Source organism: Myotis daubentonii, chromosome 1, assembly GCF_963259705.1.
Source record: "Myotis daubentonii chromosome 1, mMyoDau2.1, whole genome shotgun sequence".
In the NCBI taxonomy this organism is placed as follows: domain Eukaryota; kingdom Metazoa; phylum Chordata; class Mammalia; order Chiroptera; family Vespertilionidae; genus Myotis; species Myotis daubentonii.
The window spans coordinates 135784523-135805456 of record NC_081840.1 but is presented as its reverse complement, the minus strand read 5'-3'; the positions used below and the strand labels follow the sequence as shown (position 1 = coordinate 135805456).

At 37.5% G+C, this 20934-nt stretch overlaps 1 protein-coding gene across 2 annotated transcripts in view; it reads left to right on the top strand.

Annotated features, from left to right (window-relative positions):
- Positions 1 to 13177, top strand: part of NEBL (nebulette) — a 395366-nt gene extending 382189 nt beyond the window's left edge. For both annotated transcript variants that reach the window (XM_059660685.1, XM_059660686.1), the window contains 2 exons: positions 5300 to 5406; positions 7805 to 13177. In XM_059660685.1, coding sequence (XP_059516668.1) covers positions 5300 to 5406; positions 7805 to 7981 — 284 coding nt within the window. In that variant the 3' untranslated portion in view covers positions 7982 to 13177. The remainder of the gene's footprint in view (positions 1 to 5299; positions 5407 to 7804) is intronic.
- Positions 13178 to 20934: the final 7757 nt, after the last annotated feature.

The following is a 20934-nucleotide window of genomic DNA, read 5'->3' as shown; positions in this document are numbered from 1 at the left end:
TTTCTGTTTTCTGCAGGGAAGGAAAAGAATTTTCTAAACTGCTAGGAATTCTCTTAGATTAAAGGATAGCATTTTGCTGCTGGATTAGGCATAAATGTTGGGGCTTTAGTACCCACCTGTGGTTTGTGAAGGGGATCGGATGCTGTGAGGACTGGGGTTCTGACACGGAACTCTGCGTGGCATGTGTGAATGGGTCCACATCATGGGCCCATTTTATTGCCTATTACTCCACGTGCTCATGACCCGGATGGGATCTAGTTAGGACCTCCTCATTATTTATTATTTTGTTCAAAAATTAGTGGCATTTTAATACTTTATCTTTTGTATTTGTTTTCTTTCAGTTTAGCAATCCCCCTGTAATAGTCTACATAGAAATTCTTTGTCCTAAAAAACCCTCACAAAACCCTTTGTCTTTGATAAAATTGTAGTCAAGTGTAAGAAAATAAGACCATACTTTCATTGCATCCTGTATTATTTATTTGAAAACTTCTGGTGATTTTTCTCCTTATTTTGGAGTTTTCAAGAAGAAAATCCCCCAAATTATTTTCTCTGTTTGTGTTAAGCCTATAGATAGCCATTGTGTCTTCCCCCAACCTCACCAAAATTCACATGTTGAAATCTAATTCCCAGTGTAATGTTATTGGGAGGAGGGGCCTTTGGAAGGTGATTAGGTCATGCATGGAGCCCTCATGAATGGGATTTAGCGCCCTTATGAAAGAGACTTCAGAGAACTCCTTTGTCCCCTTCTGCCACATAAGGACACAGAGATTTAAATCAGGAAGACAGGTCTCACCAGATACTGATCCTGCTGACCCCTTAATTTTGGACTTCCCAGTCTGTAGAATTGTGAGGCATAAATGTTTATTGTTTAAGCCACCCAGTCTGTGGAATTTTGTTACAGCAGCCCCAAGAGGCCAAGACATCAATATAGCACTATTTTTGTTTTTTGCATTTGAAGTTTGGCCACCTACTGTTACCGTATAGTATTGGTGCAGTTTTTAAAATCTCCACCTCATCTTTAATGGCTGGAGACCTTTGTTGTGGTGTCACAGTGCAGAGGTAACGTACTGCCTTCCTGCGTAGTCTGTCAGCTGTTGTATTTTTGTTCTGAAAAGTGGGAATGTACCTGATAACTAGGGGTCTACTTCTTTAACCTACTCTTGGCTCTTCCTCCAAAGTGGACTTCTTTTTGGGTCCTTTCTCCTTTTATTTTAGATACATTTTTAGGGGGTTCATTTACTCTAATCTTTGTATATTTGCATGTGTTTCCTCATTTTTTTCATTTTCAGATTTGTGAAGCTTTATAAAAACTTTCTTTCTCTGTTTTCTGACCTTCATGTCTACTTACTTCTTTTCTTTTGTTAATCCTCACCCAAGGATATTTTTTCTATTGATTTTTAGAGAGAGTAGAAGGGAGAGGGAGAGATACACAGAGAGAAACATCGATGTGAAAGAGACACAGCAATTGGTTGCCTCCCACATGTGCCCTGACCGGGGCCAGTGATGAAGCCTGCAACCAAGGTATGTGCCCTTGCTGGAATTAAACCTGGCACTCTTCAGTCTGCAGGCTGATGCTCACTGCGCCAAATCGGCCCGGGCTTCTTATTTCTTTATCTTGGTTTTATCTACCATCGTAAGAATAAACCATAAATAGAAAATATTGGTCATGGCTGATTGTGGAGGAGCTTTATTGCACGGAGGAATTTGGTTTATAAGCTCTACAGGACACTCCAAATCCACCCTGAGATCCTGGGAGCTTTTGCCAGCTCCCAGATCCCTGATCAGTAAACCTCACCAATGCGAAATGGAAGGGAGTCACACTTTTGTGTTTTATGTTGCCCTTAGGATAACGAGAGCTAGTGTGTTGCGACTTTTATGTTATTGAAATAAAAAGCCCTCAAACTCAAAACTCTTGGGCTGTAAGATGATCATGCCTTTATCATCACCCCTGTGTACCAGTGCCTGTGGGACCTGACCACTAGGTAATAAAGAGGGCGCTGTGTTTTTCTTTTTTCCTAAGAAGTCCTTGCTTGTTGTGACGTGAGCCTAGCATCTAGCTTTTGAATACTTTGAATTTCATATTTTCATGGAAGAAATCTCCCAACTCACACGGACTATCTTTTAACCAAATAAACCCAATTTCCAAAGCCATTGCTTCCAATTTCCTTTCGCTTGTTTTGCTTTTCTAAAAAGCATTTGTGTAATGAAACACAATGAAAACCAATGTCTGTACCTCTTTTTATGTATTTTTAGTTGCATTTATTGGGATGGCATTGGTTAGTAAAATTATATAGGTTTCAAGTGTACAACTCTTATAATACATCATCTGTATATTGTATTGTGTTCACGACCCAAAGTCAAGTTTCTTTCCATCACCATTTATCCCCCTTTACCCTGTGCCTCTTTTTAAATTGGCATTTGCTTTTAGTACGTTGATTTATCTGGGCTCTCAGTTATGTTTTTCATAGCCCCAATAGGAGCTTCCTAATAGCTCTTTCACTCTACCAGGTAAAAAGTAGATATCAAAGTGCAATGACCCCAAAGGAACTTGCATTAACTAATGCAGCCAGAGAGGGAAATGGAAATAATCAACAGAAGCATGAAGAGAAGCCATTAGGACTAGATAGATTGATTGTATTTACTCCAAGTTTTCTTATTCTACACTCTCTCTCCTCCTCTCTCAAACCCAGGCATAGTTAGGGCAAATGCACTACCATTTTAAACAAATATTTTTATTGATTTCAGAGAAGAAGGGAGAGGGAGAGAGAGATAGAAACATCAATGATGAGAGGGAATCATTAATCGGTTGCATCCTGCACGCCTCCTACTGGGGATCAAGCCTACAACCCTGGCATGTGCCCTGACAGGAATAGAACTGTGACCTCCTGGTTCATAGGTTGACACTCAACCACTGAGCAACATTGGCTGGGCACAAATAAATTACTTTTATTTCCTGGTATTTGACAATAACAAAAGGTTCCTTTAAGGTCAAACTTGAGCAATTAAGTAGGCATGAATATTCTTGATTTTTAAAAGCCAATATTAGAGAATACTGTTAAACAACATTCTTGAATTGTTAGTACTGATGGGCTCTAACTGGGATTAGGTACAAACTAACTAAGCATAAACATATTACAGCATCTGAGATAGTATATTTAATGTTGTGATTTTTTTTAACTGTCCTTTCCTGTTTTTCCCCCAAAATATTTTGAGATGGTTGTACTTAACTCTGTACATAAAAATTTAAAGGACATAATTAAATAGTGTAACAAAGGTTTAAAAGTTTAATTTTTATTTTAAGTAAGTTCACAGTGTTATTTATTTAACCTTACTTAGTATTTACAAGTACATTAAAAGAATAATTAATGAAATGACTTGTGTAATGGATAAAAACCTCTTCAGAAGTGCCAATCTGGAATATGCAGTTGGAATTATTGACTAATATATTTAACTGGAAATGCCCTAAGTATCCAGAGTCATTTCTTTAATTGGGCAAAGGGCAGATGTCCAGGGCCATCGCTGCTCTAGGAGGGCAATGCTTTTTGTTGGTCCTGGCATGCCTCGAAAATAGTGAATAGTGATGACTGTTAACATTTGTGGAGGTTTACTAAGTAACAGGCAATGCAGTAAGCCCTGTGCACACATGAACTCACTTAGTAAATATTTGCTGAGAGTCAAGTGAATAAATGGTCAATGTGTCCAGCTTCCAACACACAAAAAAGGCTCTTTGACTCAACTAATTAGGTGGCCTAAATATTTATGGGGATTTCATTATTTTTCGTCATGAGTGAATTTGACAATATCTTTGACATCTCTTGACATTAAATATTTAAATTGAGTTGATAATGTTAAAAAGTGCTATTTTCTGAAGTATTTGAAGTTGTTTAATGTTTTAATAACTTTATAATGTACTACAAATCCAAACAAATATCTTGGCAATTTCTCTTTGATGCCACATCTAGACATTAAATCAGGACAATTTTGTAACAACACTATAATATGAATTAATTCAAGAACTATTTTTAAAAATCCCCATTCAACCTAATGTCATTATCATCAGGAGAACACGTTAATGTTTTGTAATTTTCTGATGATTCAATTTCTTTAAAGTTTGATATTCTCATATGTCATTAGAATCAATGTACCACTTATAAAACATTAATTATTCATAACACCCAAGAATTACATCTGCTTTATTCTTTTATTATAAACACTGACCTGAATAATCAACCCATAATAATTACTTTATCTACTCAACCACATTGAACAAAAATGGGAACCTGTTATGGATTTTTATAGCACATGTATTCCATAAGTTTTACTAATGTATCATACAATTAATTCAAAACATAGTGAAGGGCATGTTACTAAAATGCCCTCATGTAAAGCCCATATTTCTGCTTACCAATACTGAAAAGCACTCCCAGAGAAAGACACAAGCCTATGTCTACTGATTTTGTGGGGTTTTTATCTAGTTTCTCTGTTGATTTCTCTAGAATTCAGTGTTCTTCAAAGCAGAAAATATGTCTTTTGAATGTCATGATTAGTGGTGAGAACAGCACAAATTAAGTAAATACTATTATGATGGTGTTCTTTTTAATATAGTGGCACAATGTTTATGACATTCTTTCAGTGGTTTGGTTTCTCATGCTCTTGCAACAGCTTCAGTTGATTGATTTAGTCTTGACTTACAGCAAAATAAAATGGAAAATTCACATATTCTAAGTAAAGGTTTATTTTAATGGTGTAGACTTATTACTGCTAAACAAGCATATGCTGCTAAACATACGCTGTGCTTATCATCTTTGTAAAGGTAACATTCAGCTGTATGTCTTGAAATATGCAGAGCATCCTCTTATGTGTGAAGTATACAGTGAAAACATTTATACTCTGTCATTGGTTTGACAATCCAATTAAATTTCTTTAAATATCTTTTTAAAAAAAAATCTAAGAGGATCACATGGCCAAGTGAAAATATAATATTGTTAAGAGGTTACGGGAAATTCTTTTTTCTTTTTGTATTTGTGTTATTTTAATATAGCAACTGCAATGGAGTTATAGAAATATTTCTAATATAGTTAACTGCATGTTTAACTGATTCCCTATATGTGTCCTTAATTGATGAATTTATACTAACCTAGAGATTGCTTATAACATCACTACCCAAATGTCACATTGTACTGAAAAATGGCATTTTGTTTCAGAAGATGCTAGCAGAGCATGAAGTCACTTGAGGGGGTGGGAAGGGGTTTTGAGATTTGCTTTAAGGAACCTGTGTGTTTGTGTATTTAATGCGCAGCACCTGTTCTTCCTGGAGCCTACCAGCAGAGCCATTCCCAAGGGTACGGGTACATGCACCAGACCAGCCTGTCGTCCATGAGGTCAATGCAGCATTCACCAAATCTAGTAAGTGTTGGTTTGAAGTGTTTCTTTTTGCCCAGTGTTCCCGTTTCATCTCCAAAATATAAATATGCATGGAAAAATGATTTTTATTTATTTTGTATTTTAACATTTATCATATATTAACATATAGTTGATATAAAATATTGTATTAGTTTCAGGTGTACAACATAGTGATTTGACATTTACTTACTTTACGTTGTGATCACCACACAGTAGGTCTAGTAAGCGTCCATCACTATACAAAGTTACTGTGGTATTATTGACTAGCTTCCCTGTGCTGTACATTATGTCTCCGTGACTTCCTTGTTTTATACCTGGAAGTTTGTGCCTCTCATCCCCCTTCACCTTTTTCACTCACTCCCCCCACCCTTCTTCCCCTCTGGCACCATCAGTTTGCTCCCTGTATCTATGAGGCTGTTTTGTTTTGTTTGTTCATTTGTGTTTTTTTTGTTTTTTGGTTTTTTTTGATTCCACATATAAGCAAAATTATACAGTATTTATCTTTTTCATGTCTGACTTTTTCACTTAACATAATATCCTCTAAGACATTTGTTATTGCAAGTGGCAAAATTTCATTCTTTTTATGGCTGAGTAATATTCCATTGTATATATGTACCACTTCTTTATCTGTTTGTCTGTCAATGGGCATGTACATTTCCAAATAAAGGATGATGTGCTGTCATTGGTACAACACTTTTGAAGGAAGCAAAAGACTTATAGAGATAAACTATTGAGAAGGGAAGGTATGTTGTGGAAACATGTAAACAATGAAACACAAAGATCCTACTAATGCAATACCCTAATTGTTATTTTATTATTGGTGTTAGCCAGTTATGATCTTCATTCATGTCTGTAAAGCATAAATATTTGGTCATACTAACTAATTAATCTGGACATTAATCAAAATGGCCACTAAAACCTAAATGACAGGGCCAACATGTCTTTGAATCCTCCCATTGGAAACATTGACGCATTAATTCATTAATTAAATGTCAAGTTTGGAAGCGCTGTTCAGGTCATGTTGGTGTCAAATGTGACATCTCATGCTGAAATTGCTTCTCCAAGCAACTGACACAGTCACTTGGCCCTTTGAGAACTTAGAAACAGGTGCCCCTCCAACCCCCGCAGTTTGAAATTTATCTTTAGTTGTTCTAAAATTCTTTGTGTCTCAGTCAGTTTCCTCAGTGTATGAATTCATTTGATTTTGGGATTATCTGGTGTTAATATTAACTAAACTCTTGGCCTTAAATGAAAGCAAGTATGGTAAAACTCAATTTGTATTTTGAATATTAATCACTTATCAGAGATATTATTTATAAATATTTTATCCCATTCAGTAAGTTGCTTATTCATTTTAATGCTGGTTTATTTGTTGTGCAGAAGCTTTTTAGTTTGATGTAGTCCCACTCATTTTTGCTTCTGTTGCCTTTGCTTTTGGTGTCAAATAAAAAAATCATCGCCAAGACCAACATTTTTTTAGGAATTTTATTATTTCATTTCTTACATTCGTATCTTTAATCCATTGTGAGTTAATTTTTTGTGTAGTGTGTAGCATAGTGGTCCAGTTTTATTCTTTAGCATGTGGCTGTCCAGTGTTCCCAACACCTTTTATTGAAGAGATTGTCCTTTCCGCATTGTATATTCATGGGTCCTTTGTCATAAATTAATTGACCGTATATGTATAGGTTTATTTCTGAGCTCTCTATTCTATTCCATTGATTTATGCCAATACTATACTGTATTGATGATATAGTTTTATAACATAGTTTGAAGTGAGGAAGTAAACATTTTCCTCATTATAATAAAGATTTAGTTATATGTACCCTAATATTTAGAACATGTATATGCTAAATTTCTACCAAAAGCCAAAAAATTTCTACAAAAGCCAAAAAATTAGAATATTATTGATTTTTTCTTCTATTTGTTTTGTATATTTTTAAGAGGAAACAAACATTTTAAATACTTGCTTAAGAAAAGTTTATTCCTCTGCCAGGGTCCAGTTGTTGTGACTTGGCAGTGACATGGATCTGCCTGCCACTATGGCAGGTTTTATTCTCTGAAGACTTTGGACTAGGGGAGAATCTATGTCACCTGATGTCTCTGAGGTTAGCTGAACCTGGGGGGAGTTGGGCTTCACTACTTTAAAGCTTACTTTTTGACAGGCTAGCAGTTGTGTTTAGTGGCTTGCTCTATCCCCGTTCTGGCCCCCAGATGTTAGCTTTTTGCTAACTTGAGATGAGCAGTTAGGACACTAGGCTCTGGTGTACAACTCTCCAGAAATAGATGTACTTGGAAACATTCCTAACAACGGTTGCTTTATGAGTGGTCTGGTTGGTTGGGATTGGCATTTGTGGCCATGACTATATTGGTATTCATAGTGACCCCGTCTTTCTTTTCTCAGAGGACCTACCGAGCCATGTACGATTACAGTGCCCAGGATGAAGATGAAGTCTCCTTCAGGGACGGCGACTACATTGTCAACGTGCAGCCCATCGATGACGGCTGGATGTATGGCACGGTGCAGAGAACTGGGAAAACCGGGATGCTCCCAGCAAATTACATTGAGTTTGTTAATTAATTATTTCCCCATGCCCTTTGAGCTTTACTCTAATGTATACTAAACCTAGTCTTTTTAAAAGATAGAAGACACTTGTAAGACAACTTGGCAGTTATTTTACAATAATTTACCCTTCCTCTGACAATTAGACACACAGGTACCAGGAAGAAGGAATGATTTCTGGGCTGAGAACAGCACCATTTTCAGTAGTTCCTGTAAACAAAACAATTAGGTCTGGAGACCTGGTGCTGCTAATTGTATTACTGGTGTGTTTTTTTTTTTTTTTTTTTGATTGGCTACTGAACCCTTCTGGGGAGATGTATTTTTGTAGACTTTAATAGAGATGTTGATTGTCTTGTAAATGTAACACGTATATGAGACTTCTTAGCTGTCACTTTGGAATCACCAGAAGCCAATTCTCTTAATTCAGCAACACAGCCAATAATTTAAAAACAGCGTAGCTTTGGAGTCATTAGGCAATTTCCAATTCCAGTGAACATCATCTAGTATAATAAAGTAAGCAATGGCAAAATGACAGTTTTGTTAAAATTATATTGAGTGGTGGCCTTAGGGACCTAGAAACTTCTACTGAACAAAGAAATGTTTTGTTTCCTTGGCCAACTTGGGTCTATTTATTTCTTATTTGTACCAAGACATATCCTACTCTCCACTTACATCCTATGGACCCACACGTATGCTTGGCTCCACAGAATGTCAGGACCAAATAACTTCATAGCTATTCTGCAAGGGGCAGATTTAAGGCCATCTATATGATTTCCCTAATAGCCTTTACCCTGTTGCATGACATGTAGGCTCAAGCTTCTGTAACATAGGCAGCTGCACTGCCCATTACTCCTACTAGATCTAAAAGTGTGGCTGATATCTAAAAGCCTTTCCTCTAGTTGTCAGCTCATCAGAAAAACATAATTTGAAAAGTTGCTTGAGATTCTCCTGCTGCATTGCACTCTAGTTTTGAAGGATGTACACTTTAGGAAATAGATGTATACTCTAGTAAATAAGTGACTTAGGTGTTTATTGAACAGCTTTCATTAACTTAATGCCACTGCTGATTTAAAAGTTAAGAAAACTTAACAGGAGCCAGTGACAAAGTGGGATAGGAAGTGTGCTAGACAACAGCAGTGAACAAAAAGTGACCGACCCAATCTACAGAGAAAGAGAGAGAGAGAGGGAGAGAGAGAGAGAGAGAGAGAGAGAGAGAGAGAGAGAGAGAGAGAGACAGAGAGAGAGAGAGAGAGAGAGAGAGAGAGAGAGAGAGAGAGAGAGAATCTGGTTTCTTGTTTTGGAAAAGGTATTCAAATTCTGGAATGGAATTGTAGCCGCTGAAACCAGTAAAACAAAAGACTTTCTTGTCACTTTCTGCTTTTTACTTTCTAAATCACATTCAGGGGGCGAGATAGGAATGTCATCAGGGATTGTAGGTCCAGGCACAGGCTGTTCACTGAAAATGGAATTGTTGTCAGATTTTGATTTTTCAAGTGAGTGACCTTGCAGTTTCTTTCTGGACTCGCAGCCATGACTGCAGCCTTTGCTGGTGGGTTGTGACTTTCACCTGAGTCCACAGTCAAGATCACCTGAGATTAACATCCATCAGCAGCTGTGTTTTTCTGATTGTGTCGTTTATTGGGACCTGCAGCAGGGTAGCATTCGTGTAGGATCTGACTCTGTAGTTGCGGTGAAGCTGAAAAAGCTAAGTCTCAAAAATGTAATAAAAGGTATGGGTTGGGGATATCTCCTTATACCTTTTAATCAAAGAAATTAACAAAATATATTTTATTGAAATGTTTATCAGTCCAAAGGCAAACATTAATTTATTAACACCTTTGAGAGCTTAGCAAATACTTTTGAAAATCTGTAGTTTCATTTTATCTAGCTAAAAGAGTAAATAGAATAAAATTTATTGCACGCAAGCTTCATCTGCATGACACCGACATAAAATTGAAGAGAGACAAAATTCAGGCAAATAACTAGAGACTTTCTTTGAGTGAGCTTTACAGAATAGGCAGTTTGACTGATTTTCTATCATTGAAATGACCGGTCATGATTAGATTGATTAAACCCCATATCAGTTTTGATGTCCTGTACACAAACCTACAAACACAAACTTAATTTGCAATATTCTTGCAAAAATTTATGTGCATTAAAAGTGAGGGAAATGACCTTGCTCAGTTTTACTATACCATTAAGTAAATATTTACATTTCACCCAGACTTCTTTTCACGATTATAAAAAAGGAGTCGTTGTTGATTAAATTTTGCAGACTAAATGTAGGACAGGTACAATTTTTGATAAATAGCACATTTTTTAGGGAACTCAAAGAAAACTGACTTAAAATGATAAGGATAATGGGGAAAAGTTACCATAAAGTAGCAGCTTGATATTTCATTGTTTTTCTCATCCACTGATTTCAAAATCGGGTTCATTGAATGTAAAAGTCAATACTTACTTGGGGAATAATTCTCCTAAATTGTAAGCTTTACATAATGTTTGCATAGTAAGATGTTTCTGCTTCCAGCCTTTAGGAATTCAGATCTGATCAGAATTTAACGCGAGGGAGGTTATTTTACAGTAAAGACCGAGGGAGAACAAGATGTCATGTGCTTCTGACACTCCCACTTGAGAGTGTTGTCATTGTCACTAAAGCTTATCAGGATATTAAGCCTCTCAGCAGAAATATAGGAATTATGTGTATTAATACCAAAGTGCTATTTCACAGAATCGTTTTCAAAGCTACAGCGCTGAATAGCTTTTCCTCTTTCAACACGGTACCTGCCCAGCTTCAGTTTGGCAAGAGGTATCATACATAACGCTGACAGCTAAGCAAGGGTCTAAGAAACGAGCCTTTTTACAAATCAAGTTACAGAAGACTGTGGGTGCCCACGCACCGAGAGCACGCGCCTGCTTTCCTCAGCCCGTGTCCTCCAGCCTGACAAAAGCACAAGGAGCCATGTGATAGACTTTTTCAAGTTTTTGGAAACAATGCTGAATGTGGATCACACCTCTCTGGAGAAAAGCAGTTTTTGTAGCAAGTGTTTTTATGAATTCTCAGTCTCCAAGGAAGCTTTCTATCTCTCACCTGTGGCAAAATGACTTCTTTGTGTCTTCTTGTCATCTCACATTAGCATTTATCTGGTTGCCAGGTGCCCCTGCATCTTCTCAGACCTCCCCCCACCTCCAGACACCACCCAGGAATATGCAAGCACAATTCCCAAGAGCACCTTGTGTAAAGAGGGATGAGACCAGACCAGCCCCTCCCTTGCCACTAGAGTCATTGCTTGAAGATGGTAAAGATGCAGATTTGCCCGTTTTGCCACAGTCTTTTTTCCCTTATCGTCTCTGTGTTGAGTTCTACAACACTTTGGGGGTTGGGAAGCCAACTTTTCTAAAACAGTGAAAGTTGAAGAGGTGTATTTTTTTTTTTAATTTGTTCAACTCCAGTGGAATGTTTTTAATGAAAAGACAGAGAAAATGTGTGTGATCCTTTAATAACACATCTCTATATAAAGTAGATATAGTTTATACCAAAATTATAATATAGATATATACAAAAATAGGTGCCTTTTTGATTACCCTTGTTTGTCCACTATTGTCTGGGAAAGAAAAGCAAGCTTCTGCTTATCCTATAGTCATATTTTATTACACATGATTGGTATTTTTGTGGTGGGGAAGTAAGACGCTCCTGACAGGTATGAAGGGTGATAGCTGATTATTTTACTTCTAAAGGTTTAGGAATTTAGAAAATACTGACTCCACCAATTTTTGAACGGTTCTTTGTAGATTTATATATAGTTAACCTGCATAAACATTAATTTTAGGCTTGAGATATAAAATACCTATATTATGAGGCTGAATTCATTACACACGATGAAATTCACTTCACAGATTCATTATATCTTAGCTATTTGCTTCTGATCATCTAAAAGTGGCTGGAGTGTGCTTGTTTTGGCTAACGTGACATGGTGCTGAGAAAGCTTTAGTTAAGGAAGAAGCTATGTAAACAAGTGGTAAATGAAAGTCTCCTTCTCAAGTATTCCTTGCCCATTAGGTCCTCCCCAGGCCGCTGTCAACTATCGATGATCCAAAAACTCATGACATTGTATAATGCTTGTGTGGTCATCATTCCAGGATGCTTAGGCTCCTGGAGTCCACAAGCCTGGAAGGGCCCCCAGGGCAAATCTCATCCCCAGTTGTCCATGTTACTTAGTGTATTCATGGAAATTCCATATGTTTTTGGTGTTAGATATATGGTATTCAGTTTGCATAGTGTATACTTCTTTGTAATCCAGTGCTATTAAGAATGCTTTACTTAAAGGAAAGAAAGAAATCTGCATTGTAGTCCCATTCTTCAGTGTCCACACAAAGAATAGCTGAGCATCTTAGAAGCAGCAGCGAGTGTGTTACAGGCATGGCGTGGAACAGTTTGGCCTTTGGCTTGTGATAAAAGTACAAAATTGAATCACTGTGCAGTTTGGCTTTTATTTACTTTAAAATGTGTAGAACTGTGGTTGATTAATTTGCAAGATTTTACTAACTTTGAGAACTTACAGTTTTGAAGGAAACAATGTTTTTAAAATGAAGGGCCTCACAGAAGAAACAACCCAATGTTACTAATAGAATCTGGCTTTTGTTATGCAAATTGTTAACACCAGCTATTAAAATATATTTTAGTAGAAATGCTTTAATTCATGTTTTTTTCCTCTACACTGTGAATCTTGAAGCCTCGGTGGACTAGAGCAACATCATGCTGCCCAAAGGACTCACCTATGCAAACTAGTTCACATGTTAGTAGGTGTCACAGTACCCGGGTAATAAGGCATTACTTCCCCTGCGTAACGTGCAGCGGCATTGAAATAACACATTACGCCTAATATCATGTACGTACAGTGTAGTCACTCACAGACCCTTCAAGGCTACCAGAATCATTAGTAGTAGTATTTGTTTAAAGGCAAATCACTGAATTATCTATTTGAACTACTGACCGATGTAATAACAAGAATGATGGATGAATGTGTCAGCCATGGCTGCTGTGTGGTCACTGCAGGTGTCCTCCGGGGACAGAACTATGTTCTCAGATGCACTTTCTTCAGGGTATTATTTTTCTGTGTCTTCTTTCTGTATTTGTAAAACATTAGAACGCTTTAATTTCCTATCTACAACTTGGTTTGCTTAAATAAATGCGGGATATAAAAAATGGTTCCACTTCTTGGTTCTGACCTTGGTTTCTTGGAGCATGGGTGGTTAAACTTTGGTTTCTTGGAGCATGGGTCATTGATAATGCCCTAGGTTTTAGGTTTATCGTGACAATGAACATCAAATCTCGTCAAAGGAATATGTTGGCTGCAGTGCACTGCCATTGGTGAGTCATTCAAAATGAGTCTTCCTCTCCCAACAGGCTTAGTTTTAAATGATAGAAATATTATGCTTCTTAACGCTCAGTATCTTTCTGATTTTATATCAAAATATCACAATGGTACTTCATTGTAGTTCACTTCCTTCAAGATTAAATTCCTCATATGTCCTCAGTAATGCAATTTTAATTTTCTTGAATCTGTCAGATGAAAGAAACAGTTTGGAGCAAAGAATAAAAAAAAATGCACAAATTTAGTACATGAAACGAGAAGATGCTGTAATTTTTTAGCTAAGAATCACTCATAACCATAGAACATAATTGCTTTCCCCCCCCCCTAATTTTCCCATAGTTGGAAAAAACGAGTTAGTCCCTATTTTTATCCTCATAAAATCTGTTGAGACTAGAACCTTACCTTTTGTATATTATTTTATAAAAGTTTTTTTTTGATGGTGCATTAGCTTTCCTAATTATGAACTGATAAATGTTGCAGCTGACGCATTTAGGACACTTGCTGATAGAATAAACACTTCTTTCTAATCTTGAACTTTGTGGGTTTTTATATTCTAAAAGTATGAAATGAATATTTGTATGAATGATAGTAATCATCAAGCATACTGATGACATTTCAAATTACAAAGTAAGTTATTTATTTATTTGAATAATTTACTATCTTTTCCTATCTCCAAGATTTTTCCCCCTTCCATGATAACAAACTTTCTTTTTGGAACCCAAGCCACAGATAAATAAATAACCCAGCAAGATATTTTTCTAAACTAAACTAATTTAGATTTAGAATATACCATGCTGATAATTTTATTAACTTGAAAATCTGTGAAGATAAGTAATTGAAGACATACATGATCACCAGAAGCCTACCAAAATAACTTTAAAAAATATTCAGACTTAAAAACTAGATAAAAGGGAAGTTTTGTTCCCTTCTTTATGTAATTTGCTTCTCCTACACAGGGTTGAATAAGAGTTTTGTGACGGCAGAAAACCGGATATGGCCCAAGTGGGAACTTCATCTACTTTCTACAGTTCTGAACAAAATTCTCCGGCCCTTGTCTATTATATTTGTATTTGGGCACAGCAGAGTTCTGATGAAAAATAGGATGAAAAAATAGATTAAAAGGGTGAAAAGTCAGTATTAGAACAGAGGGCCCAGTTACTGATTTTGTGTTTATACCATGGCATTTTGATCTTTGCCACTTTTGACTTTTCTTTTTTTAGTAGCAAACATGAAAGAGGATAATAGAGTAAAATAGAGAAAGCAAAATCTGAATTCCAGTTATTCCACTTGAAAAAATAAGGCACTTTGCTGCACCTCAAATTTATTTATTAAGTGGTTCTATCAGTGAACTAGTTTCTTGTTCTTGACCCTAGTTTCTTGTTATTTCCTTTTCCCAGAGGTTTGCTATCCAAGGCCATGAGGCCCAAATTAACTTTATTTTTCTTTGTCACCCCTCTGGTGACAGCTGGCTGGATCCAGGTGACTGATTTATAGACTTACCGGTGCCTTTGATGGGGGCTGCACAAGAACGTTGCCTAACAGGGATGATGGTGACTCAACCTGGTCTGAAGACCTGAGTTCACAAGACGGAGCAAGGTAGCTAACTGGTTGTATTAGTAAAAGCTGAAAGACAAAGGAAAAGAAGAAGGAAGTCAGGAGTAATTATGATGTGAGTGAGCAGAAAGCATGAGTAAGCGAGCCGAGAGATGGGCAATATATTTAGAACAGACGGAGTAAAAAGTAAAGTAGATGGTCAAGAGTGGCAGGAACCGCTAAACACAGGAGGACATGGATTCTTGTTCTGGTGGCTCCTGTGTTAGGCAGCCCCGGCGCCTGCTGCCCAGGGTGTGCCCATACTCCATGTCAGATGCAAAGCCGTCCTGCTGACGCTGTGAGGCCCACCGCCTCTTGACAAGGAACACATTTCATGAATGATGGGAAGATCTGCATCCAAACAAAACAGTCAAATGTGATTGAAATGTCAATATATTATTACAGTTCAAATGTTCCAAAGATGTCTTAAGTTTCCTTTTATGATTTATACTTTATATATCTTGTTGAAAATCAACTTTAGTTAGAAATTGTTTCCCTGGGCCCTATAAAGAGTATGCATAGTTAATATCAAACAAATTTAACTTCAACCAGTATGAATATAGAAAGGAAGGATTGAGGGTGGAGAGAAATCTTCTCACGATCTCTAAATGACTGGCAAAGAACAAGGCAGCGACTGGGGCCACCTTGCTCAGTGACATGGGCACTGGTATTCCCGGTATGAAAGCTGAGTTGTTTTTGCATAGCTTTCATAAATACCTATTTTTTCCAGGCTTACTCAGTGATAGTTCTTGATTAAGGTGGATGAAGCAGTAACTGTTGTTAATTCATTGATCAAATATTTACTGTGTGTCTATGTGATTCAAGGAACAGAATATAGGAAATTTCCTCATAAAGCTTTAATATACTGATAGGGGGAGACGGATATTAAGCAATTAAGGATATGCATTCATACACTGTGTACACGTGTGTATACTTACACAAGGAATTGCTTAATTGCAGTTTAAGAGGTGTTCTAAAAGGGAAGCCTGGTGTGCCCCGAGTCCTTGTAGCTGAGAAAGCAGTGAGCTGTGGACTTGGAGGAAGAGCATGGAAGACCTCTTTGAGGAGATGCTGTTTGAACTGAGCTCTGAAAGCTGCCCTAGGAGCAGCTTCTGTCCATCTGAACGTTAGACACGTGGGGAAACTGAGTCACTGGCAGCTAGTAGTAGAAATAATCCTCTCCACTGCCAAATTTTAATTTAAGTAGTAAGGGCAGGTTTTCATATTTTTAATAAATCCTTTACAGATAAATATCAGATTATGCACGTACATATTATTCTAATTATGACTTACTCCCCTGTAAAAAATTCAGCAGGTTTCAAAGAGTTCATTGTGTAAACAAAGTTTTACAGATGTGGAATACTTCACTTCCTTTCTTTGGATAATTGGTTATTGCGTAGGCTTTCCTGTGTCCTTACTTCGTCCCTGAATATTTTTGGAAAGTATGTGCTCATGGGTGTTTATGCCATACAGTGTGTGGCAGAACTAAGTAACATTCTCCTTCTCCCGTTTTGGATTTAACACATTTGGGTGTTGTCAGCCCCATCTAAGAGGTATTTTGAGATAGATTTGCTACATTAACTGGACATCACGAAAACATTAGTCACAATGCAGAAACATTGTTGGTAATTATTTATGATAAGTCTTTGCTCTGAGGTAAATGAAAGCTTTTTTTAAAAAAAGTACAATTCTAACAAGAAATTTGAACATCTGCCTCCTTTAAAAGTTTGACAGTATGTTTCACACTTTATCTTGGCTACCCTTGTCCCATTTAAATTAATAATTGATAATATTTTGAATGTATTTGGGTCCCCTCATTGATGCGTAATAAAAAGCTTGTTGTGGGAACACATCGGTCTTTGCAAACATTTCCTGGCTGCGTGTATATCTTTAGAAAAAATGCTTTCACTTTCAAGATGATGCCACAAAAAGTGATTTCCAAGCCTTCTTATATGCCTGCTTAGAAAGTGATCACTATAACTTTTATTGTGTTGCTTTTTTTTTTTTTTTTTTTAGAAAAAGGGTAGTGCTGATGAACCAACCATAGTATCACATTTTTATGGTTGACCCTTGCAAAGCATGGGGGTTATAGAATTTGTCAGATTTAATTTAATTATATTTATGCACCGATCGAAGAGTTGGATTATGATTGATTGGGGTGGACGGGGAGTTATCAGCAGAAAGAAGCCCGAATCCCAAAGATCACCTTGTCAAGTGACCTGCAGAGCAGTAGCGTCACTGCAGGAAAGGGGAGGAAGGAGTTGAATCAAGGGCAGACACAAAGTTTCCAATGTCCCACTTGGATGAAAAACTCAGAAGTTTTAGTTTCATGTGGAATTGGAGCTTTCAAAATTATTTCAGTATCGGGAAGCTGAATCGCCCTGTGTCGGCCTTGTTTATCTTTTCATGTCTTTGTGCTATAGCAATGTCACAGCGCTGCACTCGACTGTGTAGCTTAGGCCTTTTATTGGAAAGCTAGGTTCTGAACGCATCTGGAAAATGCCAAACATTGACTTCATGAGAGTGAAAGTTGGGATCCATTCTTTGAATTTAGGATTATATGATGCCCCCGCCTTTATGTGGATTTTTTTGATAGTCTGAGACCTTTTTGCAAATCTGAAGGGAGTGGAGATGAGTAGAGATTCTGGGTTCTGTTGAATGTGGGTCATCTTCACGTTTCTGAGGTGGACAGTTTTGAACAGCAATGTGTCTGACCTTCCATGTGCATTCCTCTTACACTCACACATTTTCAAGGGACAGAGGCCTTTAGTCTAACCTTCCACCTTCAGGAAGACATGATTGTCTTGTTTTATAGATTAGAAGACTAGGGCCCGAGAAATAGTCATAATCAAATGGCAGGCAATTTGAGATGCGGATAAAATCCCAGTTTCTTTAGCTCTTACCACTGTGCCTCTCCAATCACATGCTGGTTTTCTTGATGGACGCTCACTCTGTGTAAAAGGGGAGAAGGAGAAGGAGCATTTATCTAGTTGCTTTTCTTGTTCTTTTCATGTCCCAGTACCGGCTCTGCTGCCCAGCTGTGAGCCCCGAGGAAAGTGATGCCAGGCGGTGGCCCAACTTTGATCACCCAAACCATAGCAATGACACTTTGAGTAGCAGCGGTATTGATGGTGTCCAGACGCTCCTGTCACCCGGGTCAGGAAGCCAGTATCTCTTTCCTTTAAGCTTCTGCAACTGCAATTTAAGATAAAAGGAGAACAGTGTCTTCAGAGCGCTGATAGGAAGTCGGACTATGTTCTGTCCCACATCCAGCCCTTTCTTCTCCCGAGAAGACTTAGAAGGGTGGATTAAGCTCCTGTCTGCTTTACGCTGAAACCACCCTTCGTTTGGGTAGTTAGACTCCCTCGGGACTTCTACTCAGGTTGTTTTTCAGTGCCATTTTTCAACAAGCATTTTTAAAAGACGCCTCATTTGTTCCTCACTGGTGAAGCCAGCAGGGTTCAGTCTTGGACTGTAAGATAAATTTGTGACATGCGATGACATCACCTCTTTCCAATGTGTGCAGTGCTGTTTTCTCCTTCCTTTCCTTTCCATCCCATCCCATCTGTTTCCTGTTTTTGTTTTTCTTTTTTAAGAATGTGCTGGTTCTCTACTTTAAAACATAATGAATTCTAACTGGAAACATTCGGAAGAGTACAGAGAGAAAAAAAATAACATAAACTGTCTCTCAGAAATTCTTGGTGTTGATGTGTATCCTTGTAGGGAATTTACACATATGCATATATTTTTACAAATTGGAATAGACAATTTTATGTACCCTTTCCCCATTTAACATTGCATAATGAAAATCCTTTTATCATTAAATAATTTAATAAATATTTATCATATTAATAAATTATTCATTTAACCTTCTTTTTGAACATTTAGATTATTTTCCTTTTAAAATGATGCACTAAATATTTTCATATTGTTATTTCCTTAAGTTAAATTCCTCAAAATGAAATTGCTGGAATAAAAAAGAACATGTAATTTTAAGGATTTTAATAAATATCGTTAATTTGTCACTCAGGAAGGTTTCTCAATTTAGATTTTTACCATTAGTGGATTGTGCTCTGTTATGTCTTTCATTTCTTATTGCTAATGAGGTTGAACATTTTCCTCACATGCTTGTTGGCCATTTGCAGTTTATTTCCCACACCCTGACTTCCTGGTTTTCCTTTACCACCGCCCCCCTGGGATATTCAGCATTTAAGTATGAATTTTTTAAACTTTTGATGTATACACCTAAATTCCAGAAATTTTCTACTGATTTATATTCCCAGCAACAGTTTATCTGTTTCATCAAGCCCTTTCTGACATTGAATGGCACTGTTTGTTTTAATTTTCATGAGGACACCTTTTAGTTACAGGAATTGCTCTGTGATGCATGTTAATGCAGTGATTTTTACATATACAATTGCTTCATGTTAGAGCCTAATAGACAATAACCGAAAGGGGGGGGGAGAGAGAGAGAGAGAGAGAGAGAGAGAGAGAGAGAGAGAGAGAGAGAAGAGAGATAAGAGAGAGAGAATTGGAAGAGTGTATTGGAGATGGTGCCCATTAGTGTTTAAGACTGCTGGATTAGATGAAGTACACATAGAGAGGAACGTGAAGAGAGAAATGGAGTACAAAAGAGGATGGGTGAGTAGAAAATCAGGCTACCATAACAGGGTACCACAGACTGGGTGGCTTAAACCACAGGAATTTATTTTATCACAGTTCTGGTGTCTAGAAATCCGAGATCCAGGAGTGAGCAGGGTTGTTTTCTTTTGAGGCTTCTCTCCTCGGCTAGTAGATGACCATCTGCCTCCTATCTTCACATTGTCTCCCCTGTATGTCTGAATGTCCTCATCTTATAATGACGCCGGTTGATACTGAATTAGGGGCCATCCTCATGACCTTGTTTTAACTTAATTACCTCTTTCAAGAGACTATCTCCAAATACAGTCAGATTCTGAGGTACTGGGGTTATAAATTTTGGAGATGGCATAAAGTTCAGCCCAACACAAATGAAAAAATTCAGTGTGTGTGGGCTGACAGACACAGCAAGGCCTCTAACATGGAAGGGATTGAGTTTAGAGAGCTTTAAGAATGGAGGGACTATCTAAGTGCCCAAGGAAGACATTTGAAAGAAGAAACTAGAACCATGGAAATGAAGCCATTGCCCAAAGTCATACAGCGAGTTAGTTACAGAGATAGGACAGGAGCCCAGGACTTAGGATTTTTAATTCTCGGTTTTCTCATTGCACCTCGCTGCTTCAGGAAGCTTGGCTGTTCCCCCGAATCTTTCTTACTCTGACTTCAACCCTTGTCAGTGATCTTGAGTCAAGAAATGCACTGCTACATGCCATAAATCACTGTTGCTAAATTACACTCTACAGAAGGATGTTTTCCCAGACATTCCCACCTATAGGCACCTGTCCTCTTCCAGAAATTGCAGTCAAAGTAGCAGGATCAATATCATTTTATGCCCACTCTGAAGCTACCACCTGCACTACTAGAAGAGCTGGGTTTATATATTAATACAATATGGAGCTAAGCCTCATTCTTGACTTACAATCTTCACCCTTTCTTCACCTCCAAATCCTCTCCAGAATCTCTCCATTCTACCTCCATGAATACCTGTTTATGGTCACACTTCAACTTATATTTTCTGCATTACATCGTATTTCTGTCTCTTTGTTGTAAGTTCTAGAAGCTTCCAAGAGGTGAGGGACTGAGACTGAACAACTGGTTGGTCATCTCTCTACCTGGTATTGTGTGTAGCCACCAACCAGTGTTGACCAGTGCAGAAGTTCAGCTCTTAATTTCCCCCAAATAATATGGCTTGTTTTAACCTTTTTCTATCTATCCCTCTTTGATACAGAGAAATACTATATGGAGCTAGAACCACATAGTACTTAATAAGCAAACACAGCAACTTAATAAAGAAATAGAACCATCCATTTCTGTCAACACGGATGTTAAGCTTATGTTCATTGTCTAAGCATCCTCTCGCTTTAA